Source organism: Protomyctophum parallelum (assembly GCF_964188405.1).
Source record: "Protomyctophum parallelum genome assembly, chromosome: 11".
Taxonomy (NCBI): domain Eukaryota; kingdom Metazoa; phylum Chordata; class Actinopteri; order Myctophiformes; family Myctophidae; genus Protomyctophum; species Protomyctophum parallelum.
In genome coordinates, this window is record NC_139707.1 from 27868045 (window position 1) to 27887668 (window position 19624).

At 43.4% G+C, this 19624-nt stretch overlaps 1 protein-coding gene across 1 annotated transcript; it reads left to right on the forward strand.

The window, feature by feature from the left end:
• Positions 1–18008: 18008 nt before the first annotated feature.
• LOC310866963 (signal recognition particle 19 kDa protein-like) lies at positions 18009–18990 on the forward strand (the record flags this gene model as incomplete). The annotated part of the gene is made up of 2 exons (XM_083776757.1): positions 18009–18418; positions 18864–18990. The coding sequence occupies 2 exons, from the start codon at positions 18009–18011 to the stop codon at positions 18988–18990; spliced, it is 537 nt and encodes a 178-aa protein (XP_083632883.1).
• Positions 18991–19624: the final 634 nt, after the last annotated feature.

Here is a 19624-nt window from a genome sequence, read left to right on the forward strand (position 1 = left end):
GGTCCGATCACTGTTTGAACGTCTTGGAAATGGAATACATTGAGTTGACGGCTGTGGTGCTGGAGGATGCATTACACTCTGCTCCTATCAGAGGTCGAGGTGGGCGTGTTCTGTTCTGAGAGGACTCGCACCGTCCCCCATGTGAATGGGCTGCACTGCACCTTACTATTATGTATTATTTATTATTCTTACTTAGTAGTAGTAGTAGTGTAATAATGCAGACTTCTTATTATTATTATTATTATTATTATTATTATTATAGTAGCCTACAGAGGAGCAGAGACCTTCAAATCTCTGCCATTGCTTGTTATGATCTAAGATGATTTTTGTAAAGAAAGTAAAGTAAGTAAAATCCTGAGAATGCATTTAATTCTGAGTGTACAAATGTGTGAACCTGTTTGCACTTAAAGGGGAATACCACTCATTTTCAACATTTTACTGTCATTACTATACCTGTGGAAATAACAAAACAGTCCCCCCCCCATTCTGTGTTGCCTAGAACTGGAGGTCTGAAAAAAAAATCAGCAAGTACATCTTTGTGATGTCACTGAGATGATTAATGACGTAGTAAAATGTTGAAAATAAGTGGTATTCCCCTTTAAGCACAGAGGATCAGAGACCTTGTAAAACTGCTGGCATGCTTTGTGATCTAAAATGTTTTACCCAACACCACAAAATAACACTGTGGATTCCTTAAGTGTCAAAGCCCGGTACATAGTAGTGGCTCCCAGGGTGGGCGAATGAAACCCAAGTTTCATGTCCCCTGGCTTTTTTCAGGCAGTAGCCTATACAACCAGTAGACTTGTCACAAGGCCTACTGTATAGCGGCTATAGCATACCTTACACTACATTTAACATTTATCAATGTGAGAGACTGCACCTCCAACCAATCTGCAATTATTTTGAGAGAGACATCAAGGCCAGTGGTTCTGGTTCTCAAAGTGGGGTCCATCGGCAGGGACCAGCAGCAGTCCATGGCCCCCCCAAGGACTCCAGGGGGTCCCCGACTCCCCAGCAAAAGTATAGCTTGTATACTACGTTTATCTTGTTTTTTTAACCCATTTTGACCTGAGATCAGATTCTAAAAATGTATTCTAAATGACAGTTTTCTGAAAAAGCTATGTTTCTGTCAGTCGTTCTTTGATTTTTCAAAAATAGCAGACCTACAAGCTCGTAGCGCGGCACTCGGTGCAGCGCTACGAGCTTGTAGGTCTGCTATTTTTGAAAAGAATAAATTTTCAACTGAGGGTCAGCGGCCAAATACATTTCAATTTGGAGGTCCTAGACTTGAAATGGTTTGAGAAACACTACTGCTCAAGGCTACGTCATCATTCTGTGTGTGGTTTTTTTGTCTCGTATAAGGGGCTTTCAGAACACAACAGAAATGTTTATAATGCTCCTACACAAGTAGGCCCATTTAACGTTCATCGAGAGATCATTTAATGTTCAAGTGTTACGCCCTCAGCAGCTCATATAGTATTTCCTTTTTCATTCAATCAAAGGCATGCGCGTGCATATGTGTGTGCATGCGCGTATGAATGTGTGAACGCGCACGTGCGCCTAGCCCTAGAGAGAATAGAACAACAGAACAAAAGAAAAGTGTTTAGTGCATACTAACAGTGTGGGTGGACAAAGTACTCAACCCCACAGTACTTGAGTCACAGTATGGTCAAATACTGTATTACTCAACTACAAGTGAAAGTTGCTCTGTCACATGTTGTACTTTAAGTAAGTAATTAAGTACTCCATTACTTTAAGTATTCAAAAGTAATTTTAGACAGCACATTTTCTTAGTCAATGCATTGCTGTAAAAGATTGTTAGGCCTACAGTTCTTCCCCAAAATAATTTAAGATTTTACAAAAAATATTCAAAAAACATTAATAATAGTGAACATAGCAGATCTTCAAGCTCAAAGAAGCTAATTCATTATAATGTAAATCTTTTGTCTAAAGTACGATATTTGTCTTTGAAATGTAGGGGAGTGAATAGAAAAATACATAATACTCAAGTACAGGTACATAAAATTGACTTAATTACAGTACTCTAAATGTATACTATAGGACTAACACATCCTTCACTGTTATTAAGAGGAGGGGTCATGTCATGTGTGTTGAATAAAATTAATCAAAGGCACAGCGCCTAGAGATATACACTTGGAAAAAGAAAAGTGCCCACATCTAAGTAGGAATTTGATTTGTGTCGTTTTAGGGATGTACTTTTCGAGTCAGAGTAACGGAAGTGCTCAGATATAGCTAAAAAGTCATGTTACGTATGTGAGTGTTGATAGATAGATGACACAATGCAAAATTATCATTCCATGGAGGTTGTTGAAGAGAGAATTGTACATTCTAGCTCTTATTTTGTTTTTTTTGTAAATGAACGCCCTATACTTGATCATACTACAGCGTCACACAAAAGTAGCAGATCTACAAGCTGGAAACGTGGCATGAAGCGACACTGTTGAGCTTGTCGATCTGCTGCTTTTGCTATTTTTGAAAAAAATAAAAAAAACGTTGAAGACCCTGCTCTACACCAAATCTACAAGTTTAGTTTTTAAATAAACCAAAGTTGATCTACAAACTTGGTTACAACACGTGTTCCAACACGTTGTTGTGAGCTTGTAGCTCTACTACATACGCCCAAATGTTCACCTCAGAATAGGGTTCAGAGAGATCATCATCGGCTCTATGTACAGATTTGAAGCATGACTGGATTCCACTTGAAGTTAAGATCTAAAAAGATGGGGGGGGGGGGGGGGGGGGATACAGCCATTTCCCATAATTACATGTTCCCTACTAGCAAAGGGATCGGGTAGCATCTAATGGTGGAGCAGAGACGATGTCGCAGGGGCCCCTAAGATAAGCATGATTTCACTTGAGGATAAAAGAAGACAGAGAGAGAGAGACAGAGAGAGAGAGAGAGAAAGAAGAGGCAGGTGCTGTTTGAGGAACAGTGGATGAGTTAATGAGGATGTCACCAGATAGGTTCTACGGTGGGCAGAGGTGTGTGGCAGGCAGCCATGGTGCCATGTACCTTTAACACTGTTCATTTAGGGCTGTTTCTCATTTACTGTCAGTGCAAAAGAAACATGCATTGAGAAATTAAGCGAGAATTTAAGAATCTTTGTTTCCAAAAATAAAGACAAAAACCATTAGACTATACTTATAGTATAATAATGCCTTCTAAATGAGTAGTTCTCAAACTTCTTTGTGCCAGAACCCCCAAAATGATATGTACTGGCCCCCCATCTGAAAATGTTTTGTGCCAGAAGAGCCGATTTGTCGTGTTTCAAACACTTTCAAGATTTTTCCAAACAAAATAGCAGATGTGACGTGCTGTGAGTTTTCTGAAAAATAAATTTTTGACATGACAAAGAAAGATGCTTTCCCGGTTTTAATGGGTTCAAAACAGAGTCATCAATTTGTGAAGACGTGCGTCAAGTTGTTGCACTTTCACTAATTGCTGTCCTTTGGTCAGATTAATGACTGGTACTTTCTTATCATTAGCACCACAGTCAGTCTGGGTCTCCTCCTCCTGACTTAATATATCTTTGATTATGTGCCATCAGAATGCATGACTTCTAAACATAGACATAAACTCCACTTAAGTCTTTAAAACACTGTCTGTCCTTATTCAGCGATTACTTAGCTAACATTCACAGGTGTCTGGTACAGCTGTTAACGGTGTCACAAGCGCTGTATTCATCTCTTGTTTTTTGTTTTTTCCCCCCTGATACAAATATAGGTTAAAGCAGTGATGGAAGAACTACTCAGATTTTTTACTTACAAGTAAAAGTATCCTGGAAAATAGTCTGTTACAAGTAGGCCTACAAATTTGCTATATTCAACTTTTAATGTAGTAAAAGTACAAAAGCTCTGGCATCAAAATGTACTTAAAGTACCAAAAGCAAAAGTACTCGTTATGCAGAAGGTCCCATTTCACAAGTTTTCAAATGTCTAAAAATCTGTTGAAAATAGCAGATCTACAAGCTCACAAGCTGTGAGCTTGAAGATCGGAAAATGCCAAAGTATATATGGGTCTGAAGTGGTTTTGTAATAATAATCTAAATCAAGCTCACCTTGGCTGGTAACCCAGTCTAGCGGTGTGCCGCGGGTTTGACTCCCGATCCCGATCACCCCCCCATCTATCCCCCCATTTCCTGTCAGCCTACTGTCTGGATGTCATCTTGAATGAGATTTAAAACGGAGTAGTTATGTAATCAAAACCAGCTGTATTGGAGGAACGTGCAGTGATGGGAATCAACCAGGTGGATGAAATCATGATTATTTTTTATTCATGCAGGCCTCGACACGTCATCACGCATCACATTTTCGTTCAAAGAAGTAATTCAAATTGGACTTTATGGACTTTTGATATAAAAATCACACCCGTGTGAAGTGAGGGGCGCTAATATATTAACTCATGTTGATTAGTAGCCCCAATATGTTCCCTCGGTTAAACGAGCGTTTAAATCGGTTGTGTAGCATGTTTTTCAAGGAAGTTGAAAAGCTTTAGCGCCTCCCCGGCACCTCCCATGGTCGAATATAGAATTACATTTTCCAACTGACTTCCGTTCACTCGACACGCACGCGCACACACGCGACTTCCTTGATAAACATGGAAGTGGCTGACTAAACAACCGATTTAAACACTCGTTTAACTGTTTAAACTTGGATTTTCTTGGCCGTTCCTAAGTTTAAATTAGTTTAGCACGTAAGTAGCCCTTCACTTTTTGGATTCATTGTGCAGAAAAGGGTAAGAAGTGTTCCTTTTGGAAACCAAGCACCGTTTCTGAACCGCGGTGAGAGCTGCCATGGGTGTGACCTCATCTCGGAGCTACAGAATTAGCGTAGGGACTGAGGGAACATATTGGGGCTAGTTGGTTAGGTGATGTAATGGTGATGTAAAACAAACGGAGCCAACACATACTGTACATTAAACGCCATTAACAATAAAGAGACAATATGACGTAATGAGGCACATTATGACGTAAATCTTTTTCCATTTCCCTACGTCTTTAAGTACAGTACTTGAGTAAATGTACTGGTAACAAGAAGACTCACCCCGGTGCGTGCCCGTCTTTCCTCCCGGAATTTCCCCCAGTGAGGGGGATAACTTTGTAAGGTAACAAGAAGACTCACCCCGGTGCGTGCCCGTCTTTCCTCCCGGAATTTCCCCCAGTGAGGGGGATAACTTTGTAATATGCTATTGGCTGTTTGTATTCTTTTTGGAAGAATATAAAAAGATACTCCTGTGGAAAGGCTATATTATATTACTTATAATGTACTTATACCACCCTTTGGGTAAAGCAACATAGCTCCTTGCATGGCGAAGCAGCCGGGGGGGACTCCCAGCCGCGGTTATTTCAAGCTTTTATCAGCGGTCTGCCTGTCAATCAGACGAGACAATGGGGGACAGTGAAGAGGACACGGGCACGGACAGAGGCCCATTCACTGGGTGGTGGACATCAACACGTACTCCCACCGTCACAGGAGACACAGAGATGGGAAGGAGACTGAGGGAGTCCAGACCTCCACTTAAAGACGGGACCCTGAGTGCATATTCTGGATGTCTGTCTGTGTATGGATGTTACACGGCCATTATCGGGACACGGGACACTTGAGATGGACTTGGGAGTGTGCAGAGGAGGGGGTTCATCCTTCCTCTTTTTGAAGTGCTCTTTGAGAGGCATTGCTGGCATGAGGATGAGGGGGGTAGGGTGGGGGGGACGGGTGCTGACCGGATTCCCATGTGACAGGCGGATGGACACGTTAATGTGCATTGACGAGTTGTTTGTCCAAGGATGTCCAAGCAGTAAAAGAGATTGTCGATCTTGATGGGACAGGCTGGTTACTAAAGGGTACTGTAATTATTTTTTTGATATTGATACAGTGAAGACAGCAAACAAAGAGAGAGGCTCAGGAATCGAATCACGACTCACTGTGAGGCTGCATTAGAGACTAGGGTTCCCCAATTAGCGGCCCGCGGGCCATCTGCGGCCCGCGGAGCGCCCCCTTGTGGCCCACGGAAGAATTTATTTTATTTTTTCCGGGGGGGGGGGGGGGGGTCCCAGATATAAATGGCATTAAACTGGGGTCAGTAGCCTCTGCATGTCAAACTGGGGGTCCTTTTCAAATGGGGTCTTGCCCTGAACATTAATTTCACTTGACTAAACTTTTCATTTTTCAAAGAGTCAGACATGGAAGGAGACTCTCAGGGTCCAGACCTGAGGCGGCCGCCATATCTGAGTGTGGAGTAAAGAGAGGCCATCTGGGAAACAGAAGGTCATCGGTTCGGTTCCCACCTCATTCCTTCCTCAAGTTCTTCCAGAGGGCCCACTGCTCCCAATACTAGGACAATGTACTATACTATGCAAATATACAGCGACAGGAGTGGGGATCATGAAACTATATTATATTATTAAATTCCATATGAGATAAGTAAAAAAAAAAAAAAAAAATCATAACACTCTTAAAGGAGTAGTGCACCCAAAGAAATACTTATTTACACACCCCGTGAAGCCATGATTTTTTGTTTTTGTCACATTCATGAGCAAATAATAGGAGACTCAATCAAATTATTGTCTTAGGAAAGCGACAAAAAGCCTCCATTAAGAAAAACTGAATGAACTCAATTTAGCTGCCTTTACAATGAATATGACACATGAGCATTTCTTTTGCCCTTTTGTTTTAGAATTAAACGTGTGTGTGTGTGTGTGTGTGTGTGTGTGTGTGTGTGTGTGTGTGTGTGTGTGTGTGTGTGTGTGTGTGTGTGTGTGTGTGTGTGTGTGTGTGTAATTTGCCAATGTTTTTGTCTGAAGTGCAGACATATTTCTCCGCCCTGCAAGTGTTTTGTCCACACATCAGAGTGTTTCTGCAGTCAGGAGGGCCGCAGGGCGCAGGGGGGCTACAGCACAGCCGACACCACTAGCCATGTCTGTCAACACTCTTAAATGCTGAGCGTGTCTGAGCTAAATGCAACCCTCTGTATCCCAAACACTGAAAGATATACATTTGCTCACCCTCTCTTTGATCTGTACGTCACGTCAAAATGATAGACGCAGGGGTAGGCAACGGTATAGGTACGGGACGGGTACCACTAGCACAGGGGAGGTAGCCTGACTTTGGCCAGACTGATAACGTGTTTTCACTCACGCTTCCTCCCCAGTATCAGGAGGTGTGAGTGAATTCACTCACGTTTATGTCTGGCCTTTGCCAGGCTACAGGGAAGGGTGATCATTGGCACACTGGTATAAGTGTTAGAGAGAGGATTTTTCTTTTAAAATAAAATATCAATGAAATTAAGTCACTCTCACATCTGTATGCAAATTACATCCTGAAACTCTGACTGCGGAGGGAGTCTGGGTGATATGTGGGGTTATTGCTCCGAGTGAGTCTAATGATCAATTACATGAATGTCCTGATGTGAAAGAATGCATTAATGAATCATTAAATAATAAAATAAAGGTTGGATCTGTCATGGTGTCATGTTGATATGGCACACTGACTATCCAGAAAATAATGACATTTCATGTCAAAAAGGTTTGCCGACCCCTGTGATGGAGGCTCCAATGCGGACGCATGTGTATGGAAATGTTTAGGATGACAATGCAGTGCAAAAAGGACGTCCTGCTGTATTATGTTCAAAGACAGGGTTTTGCTGTAGCTCAGCACCCCTGACAGTTACAAGAAGTATTCGCCTCTGCTAGTAGTATGCATTCTTACTATGTCACGGTTCTGTCTGAGTCACATGCAGTGGTGGAAAGTACCTACGTACATAAGTAGCCAAGTACTGTACAATTTTGAGCTATTTCTTTTTCTTCACTGTTCTATTGTTGTTGTACTTGAAATGTACTTGAAATGTACTGTAATTCTGCAAACTGTTAATAAATCAATCAATCAATCAATTAAAAAGAAATCTAGATTTCTACTTCTATTCCACTTCATCTAAGAGATAAATATTCTTTTAGCACATAAAAGCAAATCTAACGTATTGTGCAGGAGTTTAGTAGCCTAGAGGCAGAGAATTTCCTCATTTTTGTAGAATCAAACGTATACATATTATTAATATTTGACCAGTAATACATTCAAGAGATATACATAAAAAAACACCTCCCCACAAACCTACACCTACAATAATGTACTTTCTTGCTCCAATTATTTGAAAACTGTAGTTATACTTTGTAGATTTGTGTCATTATAACATAATTAAACAACTTCAGCCCTATGTATCAACTTTGACTATTTGAAAATATATACATAATGGTAACTTGTGAAATGGGACATTCCGCACTACTTTAAGGCTACTTTTGATACGCATATTTAGTTTGTACTTTTACTCAAGTAAATTTTGATTACCAGACTTTTGTTTCTACATTGCAGTATTCATACTTTTACTTAAGTAAAAAGTACTTATTCCACCACAAGCCACATGCCCCTCCCCCTGACCCAATCACCCCCAACGTTTTGTCAACGACAGTCTGCAGTCTTAAATAAAGCCGAAATTCCAAACATAATCTTAAAACAGGAGCAAGTTGAACTCTCCTCTCATCATCATGGAGAGAGTTGCACTTTCATGTCTTAATGAGCTTGCCAGACCTCAGGAACATCATGGGAGAGTTGTCTGTCGGAGATCAAGAGCTGAAGAGGCCAAATAAATAATGACCCCCAGCCCCACACCCCTCCCAAACTGTGATTGGTACGAGCCACCTGTCTCATGACCAAGATCAGAAGTAAGGTTCATGCCACCCTTTGGTCCTCAACGGGGGGAGCTTAGTCTGTGGCCGGGAACTTATGCCCATGTAGGGGACATCAAAGGGATTTTTGGGCGACGCATGATGAGAGGTAGAGAAAGGCACGCACGCACGCACACATGCATGCACGCGTCACACGTCTCACACACACACACACACACACACACACACACACACACACACACACACACACACACACACACACACACACACACACACACATAAGGATGATATCACCCATTGAATCATCAATGATCAAAGTAAATAGACAAATACAGGGTTTACCTAACACTCAAGATTATATATGTTTATAGAAATCATGTGAGGAGATTTGTGTCCTGGAACAATATCTCCCATTTGCCACAAGATCCAGTCCTGATAAATGGCTGTGTATCAACTCAGAGGTCATCTCAGAGGTCATCAGGAGTCAGCCACTCAGGGTTTGATTGGAGCACAGCGGTGACATGGGTATCCTTTGCATTTTTTGGGCAAATAGGCAATTGTGATGGCTATTGTATGGGTATTTATATGAAACCTTATGACAACCAACCCAAATCCTACATGCACACACGTTGCACGCATGTGGAAAAACATACTGGTAACGGAAAAGATTGAAGTAATTCTGCTGCAGGGTGCACTTTATCTATCAGCAATCATTAGTAGAAAAATGAGCCCTACCTACAATACTATCACTTCGCCTGAATTCCAACTCCTATAAAAGAGATGGACTGCCTCATCCTGCCATTGGAAACGCAGATGGCAACTCATCCTTAATCCCTCAACACAACACACTCCCTCCTTCATTTTTCAATCATCTGTAAAAATGAGGACACGCTGCAAATCTGTCCTCTAGTCCAGCGTTCCTGAACATCAAAAGCTTGAAGAGGGACAAAATGTACCCTCTGAGTCTTAGAAGAGGCCGATGCCACACCCACCCTACCTATCGTCACTGTCAGGCAGTAACCCCTCATCTCCATATTTTAACTTTTAGTTTTTTCGTAAATTAACGCCCTACCAACAGCGTCACACAAAGCATCAGTACAAGCTTCAAACGTGGCGTGAAGTGGCATGTTTTGAGCTTCTGGATATACTTTTGCTGTTTTTGAATTTGAAACCTGGAAAGTAGCAGTTTTGGACATAAGAGGTTTCGCCCGACAGAGACGCTATGTTTTCTCTGCCCCTCATGTCATTCTGCTACCGTTTTCTCACACCAACAGCAGCAACATCCCACGTTCATTACTACTCAGACTTTTGGACCGATTCAATACTTTATTAGTCGTAAAATGTAAACAGCACGTGGCAGACATAAGGATAACAAAGAAAAGTCCTGGGGACTTGTTTCCATTGTGGTCCTATGTATTCAGTTAATCAACATCCGAATGGAATGTGGTTCAGAACCTTTTCTTGAAAATCATCAAAAATTCACGGTCCAACCACTGCCGGCTGTCGTGTTAAGCGGTCAGATGGGTGGGCCACTTGGCATTGATTTAAGGATCGATTGTGTTACGGCTTGGATCAATGGAACTAACATACAATATTGTTAATACATTCCTATTTATCGGTATCACAATGACAACATTTATTTATTTATGTCATTATTATCATTAAAATCGTAGTGTTTCGCTGCTATATCTAATTTAGATTGGGAGGTGCGGGACCAGCAGTCTGCCGTCACCCAGGCGACCTCGCCCCTTAGGGCGTCTTGGCTGATTGTTTCATGTCAAGGACCCCCAAATTAATTAATATGCGTTTGTCCACCGAACCCCATCTAAAATATTTTGTGCCAGTGAGACCCGTACCAAATTTGTGTTAGAATGTTTAAAAATGTCTTCCAAATATTCCACATTTTATTTCAAGAGCTGTACAAGATGTGATGCGTTGTGAACGTGTAGATCAGCTATTTTCAAATAGCCAATGTACAGGTTTTTTGATGGCCTGCTTTAAGATAACAGCATGGCCTTCCAGAAGAAGACCTGCCACAATGACAGGACAGCTAAGCAGGTTGACTTGACAGGGCCTAACAGGCTGATGTCTGCCACATGCAGGCCTGGAGAGATGAAGAAGTGTTATCCTTTCGTCCCCAGCCGTCCCCAAGCATAAAGGACACCACCAGCCGCCCCCCCCCCCCCCCCCCCCCAGAAATGAAAGCCTTCCTTGGGGAAGAGGTGCCGACGGGCCTTGACCCCTCTCATACTGGAACCCTTCTGGTCTCCATTCTTCTCCAAAGGCCTGAGATCAAAGGATCACCCCTGATGACTAATCCAGACACCATGTGTTCACACCTGGCAAAGGCAGAGCGGCCATGCACGGACAGTATAGGGAAGACCTGTAAAACCTGATCAAACATGCTAGCCCCGTTGACGTTGACTGATGTTCAGCTGTAAAGCTCTGACAACATGTGAGTTGAATTCTTCCTGCCTATATTTCACAGGAAAACTCATGTGTGTTAGTCATGCACCCCGAAAGAGCAAGGATATGCATACAGTATACAGCCCTGGCTGCAACAGGATACCACATTCACACGTTCACCCTATAATAGATCACAGTACAGAGCCAAGAATCAACGCATCATAAAAGATACCATTATCCAGTGCTGTAGTCTAGGTTTATAAAACAATACATTAGTTGTTTATATATCATAAACAAGCAGAAAACATCAGTTTGCCTGGCAACACAACACATTGCTTTTGCAACAACACGTCAATCAGACGGTTTAAGTTTGCATGGTTTGAAAGACACCACCTGCCCGCCACAAATGGAACTTTATACATTAGAGATATTTTGTAAAATCGCTTAGGCTATATAATGTTTTGAATCAGGCTTTGGTGTTGAGCTGTGAATACTTTTCTATACTTTGCTAAAAATCTAATTTTAATGAGCTAGGCCTACATTAAAATTAAAGAGCACTGACCTATGCCATTATCATCAATAATGCATAAAGGAGTCCAGTCCAGTTTAGTTATAACCAGTCATGCATGTAGTGGGCCTGCACTCTACACAGAAGACATGCATTTTATACAGACATGGATCCAACTGTATGCGCAGCATTAACCACAATCAACTTGGCGTCCCCATTTTGAGCTTTGAAAATGTCAACAAAAACAAACAACGCTGTGGGCACCGGGGGCGTGTTCCCTCCTCCGCGTCATCAGTGACCATACCCGAGGCGGCGTTGGCGAAAGGGCCTTTCTGTGTGGAGTTTACATGTTCTCCCCGTGTCCCCTAGGGTAGGTACCCTCACAAAAACATGCCGTAATCATGCTCTCTAAAATACCTCCCCCTGGCCAGCCAGGTGGATGGGGAAAGGAACTGGTCGGAATAACGTGTTCCTTCCACGCGCTACGTCCGGCCGGGGAAACTCTCCCCTGTCAGGTGAAAAGAAGCAGCTTGGACTCCTCATGCATAGAAGTTAGCATGAGGTCAGTCCGCTAAAAGCAGCCGATCTACAATCACGAAGAGCCACGTTGTTGCGAGTTTGTAGAATCGTACAGCCAAGTATAAGATAGGGCTTTCAACAAAAACAAGTGAGCATCAAGCTTTGACACAACTATGTATTCATCTGATAGTCTAAAACAGCTGCACCAAACATCATGGCTTAGTTTAGTTTAGACCTTTTCCCCTGTCTCTTCTTTGTTAGGGCTTCCGTTTGGGGATTGGCCTTCCTTTGAAGCAGAAGCTTAACCACTCGAGGGCTAAGATCCCCTTTTACATGCTACAGCGTTGGGAGCTCTCTCTGAAACAGTGCGGCCAATTAGCATGTTTGAACTCTGACCTCAAACTGGAATGTTTATCCTTGATTGAATGTTGCTATGTCAATACTGGACAATGAGCCATGATGGCTACAGGAAACCTATGTGCAATTACTCTGGTGCACTCTTCCGTTTCCGATTATTTTACTCGTGCACCTCCAGATGTCCTGATTCTCAGAACTATAGTTTGGAAACGCCCGTCCGAACCCCGACATCAGAAGGAGTAGCCTATGTATTGCGCTTTACGCATGTGGAGGCACACGCTAGCCCTCCCAGTTCCTCTCCCTGCAGGTGCCCTGACCAATCGTATGAGTGGCTAGTGGCAGCAACTATTAAGAGATCGACCTCCCCGCCCGGCTTTCCACCCTCCAACACGCCTACTTGTGTCCGTTGGGGGTGCCCGGGTCAAGCCGGAGACTCCGTGGAGGATTCAAACCCAACCTGCTGGCTGGTGCTGCAGCCAGTTAATGCTCTCTGACCATGGGTTTGAGTTTGGACATGCCTCCCTTCATGTCTGCTCTCACTTTCCTGTCTATACACTCCCTGATATTTAACCACTAAAACCCTATATAGCCTATTTGTTGCCAGGAGTCCAGACTGAAATCTATGCATTGGCATCTTCTTCCCTTGACCATAATAACCACTCTGAAACGGACTTGAGTCAGTACAGTAGGCTACATGCCATGGACCGCTTTTTTGGCCGACTACACAACAAATCTTTGTCAAAATCTAGATCTGCATAGGGATGCTGAGCTTCAAGTGGTTAAACAGCATGCAATTCCAGTGTATACTTGAAGACCATTGCCTTACTGTAAAATGTCAAAGCTATTCAACATCTTCAAAGCGACACATCCTCCTCTTTCTCCTAGAAATGTTTGGAAGGAAATGGAGCTAGTGAGTAACTGGCAGCAGGAGCAGAAAGCAGACAGACATGGGGTTGTCCAACTGGGTCTTTATGAGGGCAGATTCCTAACAAAGTAAAAAAAGAATGAAGAGCAGACACACACGCACATGCACAACATGCCTTTTCTATATATAGAAATGTGAAGTGAGCAGTGGCTCAAGCTCAATTTTGACTTAATAGAATGTTCGCCAAAAATAAATACGGTCATACCTCTGGACACACATAGCTGTGTGCATACTGTAGGAGGTGCACAATGTGTACCACTGCTCAAAAAATCATTAAATTGAATAGACACACAGATTTTACCTACACCCTATACTTCGTTGACCAGAGTCCCCTAATAAAACCATCTAATTGCCATGAATACGTGAACAATCACACCTGTGTGAAGTGAGTGGTGCAACCGTGTGGGGGTCCCCGGGGGGCCCCGCAACATCCAGACCCACAGGACCCGGTTCTGGCGAGCCCCGCATCCGATACTGTCGAGATATGACTAGAGTTACCGCGTGGGGGTCCCCGGAACATCCAGACCCCCAGGAACGTGCCCAGGGGGCCGGCCCGGTTCTGGTGAGCCTTCCCGCGTCCAAAGCGGTCGAGGCACTGTTCAAAAAGAAGAAAACAAAAAAACGTTTAAGAAGTAGTGAAAATTGCAGATCACAGCTTGCTATTTTCACTACTTTGGATCAGAGGCAAACGTCTAATTTCTCTTTTGGGTATTGAGCAAAAAAGTTTGGGAACCACTGCACTATACATCCAATTGTTTATGCAAACGTTTTGCCTATTTTGACATATGCCCAGAATAGAGAGGGATCAGGTTAATGGAACCATGACTTCCTCCCTCTTCCCTGGTATTGTCTGTAGCTACTTTACAGTGTTGCTACATTATCTAGGGTGTCACTATGAATGCACACTAACCAGTAGTTAGCGAACATTAGGGTTGAAAGAGAGAGGTGGTGGGATGACTGACGCGGGGCCCTCGGGTACCTTATTTCAGGATATGAGTGGCTGTTGTTTTGACAGCTCCGTCAACACCTGCTTCACGCTACACGCAAGGGCCCCTGGGTGCAGGTGAGCCCCTGCTGGCTCTAACTCTCACTGGATACGGGTGTGTTGGTAGCCGGCAACGGAAGTGGTCCGGGTCCCATCCATCACAACTAGCCATGCTAATCTATCACGCAAGCTCTCCACTTGTGAGCCGGGTTCCAAAACACACTGAAGAGAGAAAGTAAACGAGAAAAAAAGGTGCTCCTCGTAGCACTGGTCTCCACTCTCCGCCAGTCCAGGTAACAAGGTTGTCGTCATTTGGACAAAATCTGTATGGCAAAAAGTGTGCCTTGAAGAAAATACGAAATGGTGAAAAGGGGTGGGGGGGAGTTCTTAGTTGCGCCAGCCGACATGAAGGATAACAATAAGTGTGCCACTGCAGGCACACTTTGATGCAATAGAATAAGGCATAATTTATTAATTTTGCACAGCCACTAAATTCAGACTACATGCAATGCTTTGAAACGGATAAGATATCTAATAGTAATGTCATCCATTTCTGGATCAAACTTGTTTACTTGGAGCTGATGGTGTTGAAATAATCTCTGGAGTTGTGTGTCAGTGTACAGACACTTCTCTTCTAACCGTCAAAGTGCTTACAGTATAGGCTACGCTGCATCCTTTTGTTGCATCACCAGCATGACCACTCCAATGCACCAGGCCAGTGTTGCAGCCCACCACGCCCCCCCTGTGCACGTCGGCAAAACCATTCACACCTATCGGCCGGAGATGCGCTCCAACCCCCCCGTCAATAATTTAATCCACGCTACAAGCCTGTATAACAGTAGTAATGGATGATCAAAAGAGGAGTTACAAATCATTCACGGGGGCCCAAGCCCTCCAGCCCCCACATAGTTACGTCACTGGGATGGCACTCTTTTCAGACAGATGGTACTTACTGTGGGCAGGCGTTGACCCAGGTACAGAGCTCACGCTGTTCAGACTGGCGGCTGGCCCACACATATTCGTTCATCTGTGCAATCTGTGTGTGAACGATTTCTTTAGTGGCTGTAATTATACAGGCGTACAGGTGTATTAAACCAAATGGCGTATCGTATTTCATATAACAAACATGACATGAGCCGAACCACCCAACCATGGTGGTGTGGTGTCCAGCTTCTCACCCTCAGCTCTCTCTCTCTCTCTTAGTAACTGGTAGCTGCATTTTATACAGGTGAGCTAGACTGCACCATTGACAGGGGTGTTCTAAAATATACTGTAGTGTATGATATATAAATATACCTATAACAAAACATACAATAAATACTTAAATAACCCCCACAAGTACAAAGTTTCCATGAACTACATAATAAACATAATGATTCCTTCGTCACACTATCATAATGAGAAATGACAAAAACAAATCATAAACCCCCCTCTGCTATCCTGATATGGTCCAGCCCAATCATTGAACATGGTGCAAGCCTTCAATTATCAACTCAACATTACACATGATGTAACACATGGGGGGGGGGGGATGACACCATAAAGCAGGGTTCCCCAATAAATTTTCCTCAAGGGCCATATTTTGACTAGCGTACCAGGCTGGGGGCCGAGTCTGCACGCGCGAGGTCGAGGTCTTGCCCTGAAAATTCATTTTCAGGGCAAGACCCCATTTGAAAAGGATGTCCAGTTTGACATGCATAGGCTACTGACCCCCATTTAATGCCATTTATATATGGGACCCTTTTTTTTTGTGGAAATTATTTCATGGGCCACAAGGGGGCGCTCTGTGGGCCGCAAATGTTACTTGTTACTTGCGCAAGCAGAGCGCGCAATTAATGTTTTCGCCCGGTCTCTTCCGCCGTGACAGCTGTCCCGCCATTCGATGTTTATGCAGAAAAACATCAAATCTGTGCCTGTTTTGCTGGGACCAAATGACCACAAATGACCATATTTCTTACGTCATCATTTAGAGCTAGTCATACGTATACTATATACATAATCAGTAAAAATAAAATAGCAAATTGTGCCTGATCTGCTGGGACCAGAGTACGTGGTGTGTATATGTATGACTAGCTCTTAATGATGACGTAAGAAATATGGTCATTTGTGGTCATTTGGTCCCAGCAAACCAGGCACAGATTTGCTGTTTTCTTGCATAAACATCAAATGGCGGGACAGCTGTCACGGTTTTTGGCGCAAAGTAACCACAGTATACCGCTAATCAACTTACAACTACACAGCCCAGGCCGTAGCGTAACGGTCTGGGCACCGGACTGGTAATCCAGTCGCAGTGTGCCGCGGGTTCGACTCCCGGACCCGACACGGCCTTTACTGCATGTCATCCCCCCATCTCTCTCCCGTTTCCTGTCAGCCTACTGTCTGTCCCTTCAAAAATCAATAAAAGGCGTAAGCCGCAAAAAAATATCTTAAAAAAAAAACAAAAAAAAAAAACTTACAACTACACACTTTATACAGTATAGAGTATATATGTATACGTATATAGTATATGCCTATATACTATATATATACTATATATATTTCTTACGTCATAATTTAGAGCTAGTCATACGTATACTATATACATAAAATAGCAAGTTGTGCCTGATCTGCTGGGACCAGAGTACGTGGTGTGTATATGTATGACTAGCTCTTCACCCAAACTTATATAGATAAAAACTTGAATCATACTTAATAATACTAGGTGTTTATATGCATAAAGTAGGTAGGTAGCAAATAGTTACATCTAAAAATTATACATTTCAAACGTTCCTTCACAGAGATACTGAGATTTGACAGTTTACAGCGGTCGAAAGGACTTGCGCGCTCTGCTTGCACACTAGTTGGCCATTTATGGCCTACTAGTGTGCAACAAGCAAGTATGCACTCGACAGAGTGCAGTTCTAGTTTACAATGGGGTCCACCATTTTCAATTAATCAGAGTGGAGAGGGTATAAGTGGTAAATAAATGGTATAAATGGTGCATTTGTATAGCGCCTTTATCCAAGGCGCCTTACATAGATTACATTCACGTACCGATGAAGCCATGCAAGGCCCCAACCTGCACATCGGGAGCAATTAGGTGTTCGATACTGAGTAGGCTAAGGCTATGGACCAGAGCTACATCCCTACCTGCTTTCTCTGCACCATTTAAGGCCGTTTCCAAATGTTAAAATGTAAAAGACCAATATTATTATGATGAAAACAAGATGGTAAGACAGCTAAAACAAATAGAATAAAGTTTACCTTCAGAAAAAGCGTTGTTTATGGCTTCTGAATGTAGGTCTTTTAAGGAGTGACGTCACGTCAACGCCACTAGGTCTGGAAAGGGGGCGTGGAAAGGGGGCGTGGAATGGCTGTGAGATAGGCATGACGTCTGATCATGTTGTCATGGCAACACATACTGTACACAGACAGTACACACGTCAGTTACATCCGAACTAGAGCAAAGCGCCGCATGTCATCAATATTACGTCATAACACGTCAGAGCAGTTCTAGCGTATATAATTCCAGAGTGATCCAGATAAACAGCACAGAAATATAATTTTCTGCTCAACGACAAGCACGTACATTCTACTATAGGCCAGGAGGCCTACTGAATAATAATAATAACAATGGCACATTTAACTACAAACGCCGCCGATAAAGACAGGTTCGTCTGCATCTACCCGGTGTACATCAACAGCAAGAAGAAGCGAGCGCAGGGTCGCCGGATCGCCACGGAGCGGGCCGTGGAGAATCCATTGTGCGCTGAAATCAGCGACGTGTTGTCGGCCGCCGGGATGAACATCTACGTGGAGAAGGACAAGATGCACCCGAGGGAGCAGGATGCCCAGTTCAGGGGCAGGGTCCGCGTTCAACTGAAGCGGGAGGACGGCAGCCTGTGTCAGGACAGGTTCTCCTCGCGGGACGACCTGATGTTCCACGTGGCGGAGAGGATCCCAAAGAGCAGAGCCCACCACAAGGGCAGCGAGCAAGGAGCGGTGGCGGCAGCGGCGGGGAAGGCCGGGAAGAAGAAGAGGAAGTAGAAATGTTTTAACCACCGGTTGAGTGGAGCCCCATATTCTTTTTTTTACTACGTGGAGGCCGGGAAAGCCTTTACTGAAAATAGCCAATCGACAAGCTCACAATGGTAAACACAATACGGATGCTGGGGTTTAAGTGGTTAAAGGCTCCAAGCAGGAAATGACTGGAAGAATAGAACATTTAATTTAATTGAGCATATCAAATGGCAAAACACAAATGTATTCCTGTAAAAAATAAAATCACACCCGTGGCGTGTGAAGTGAGGGGAGTAATTCTGCAAACTGTTAATAAATATTTCAATAAATCAATCAATCTCATTCCGGCCAATCACAATTTGCGTTCTAACTTTTGTGTTTCTGTTTTATGCTACACTGGCCATTCATTTTCAATGGCATGTAATGTTTGTGTTAGGACAATGTTTGTGTTTACACCCACCCTCAAAGCTGGACATCAAAAAAGATCTTAAGAACCATCTTCATACTCGCCGAGAGCGCCGCCGAGGACCTGAGGGTCGACGCCGGTCGGATCAGCTGTTGTCCAGATCAGCCGATCCGATCGAAATGCCCATAGATTAGATTAGGCATTATGGAGATCCGGTTGTCCAGAACTGCCAATCTGAGAGATGTGCCCATATATGGGTATGCCCATATATATATGGGTATGCCCATGGGTATGCCCATGGGTATGCCCATATATGGGTATTGTCGGGGGCCTACGCTGACAAGCCTGCGTGAGGGCCTACTGATGTCTAGTTACGCCACTGATGAAGTCGGTAGGATCAGATCTAAACAAGCCTAGATAAAACCACAAATCCCATTTATGGAAATGCAATACTCTGAAGTCATCGACTCTTCTAGACAGCATAATTGGACATGCCTGACATGAGGGCGTTTACTCTGGGTGGTTTACTCTAGCCTTCAGCCGTCCTCTTCCGGTGGTGTGTCTTTGTTTTTGATGGGCGCAAGTTTAATGTTTGTCTTTAGTTTAATGTTTGTTTTGTAAACGACAATGAAGGCAAAATGTACGTCATAATGTGCCTCATTCCGTCATATTGTCTCTATATGTTAATGGTGTTTAATGTTTGTGTTGGCACCGTTTGTTTTACATCACCTTTACATCATCTAACTCATGTTGATCACAATCAACATGAGTTAGACTTTAATATATTAGCGCCCCTCACTTCACACAGGTGTGAGTTTTATTC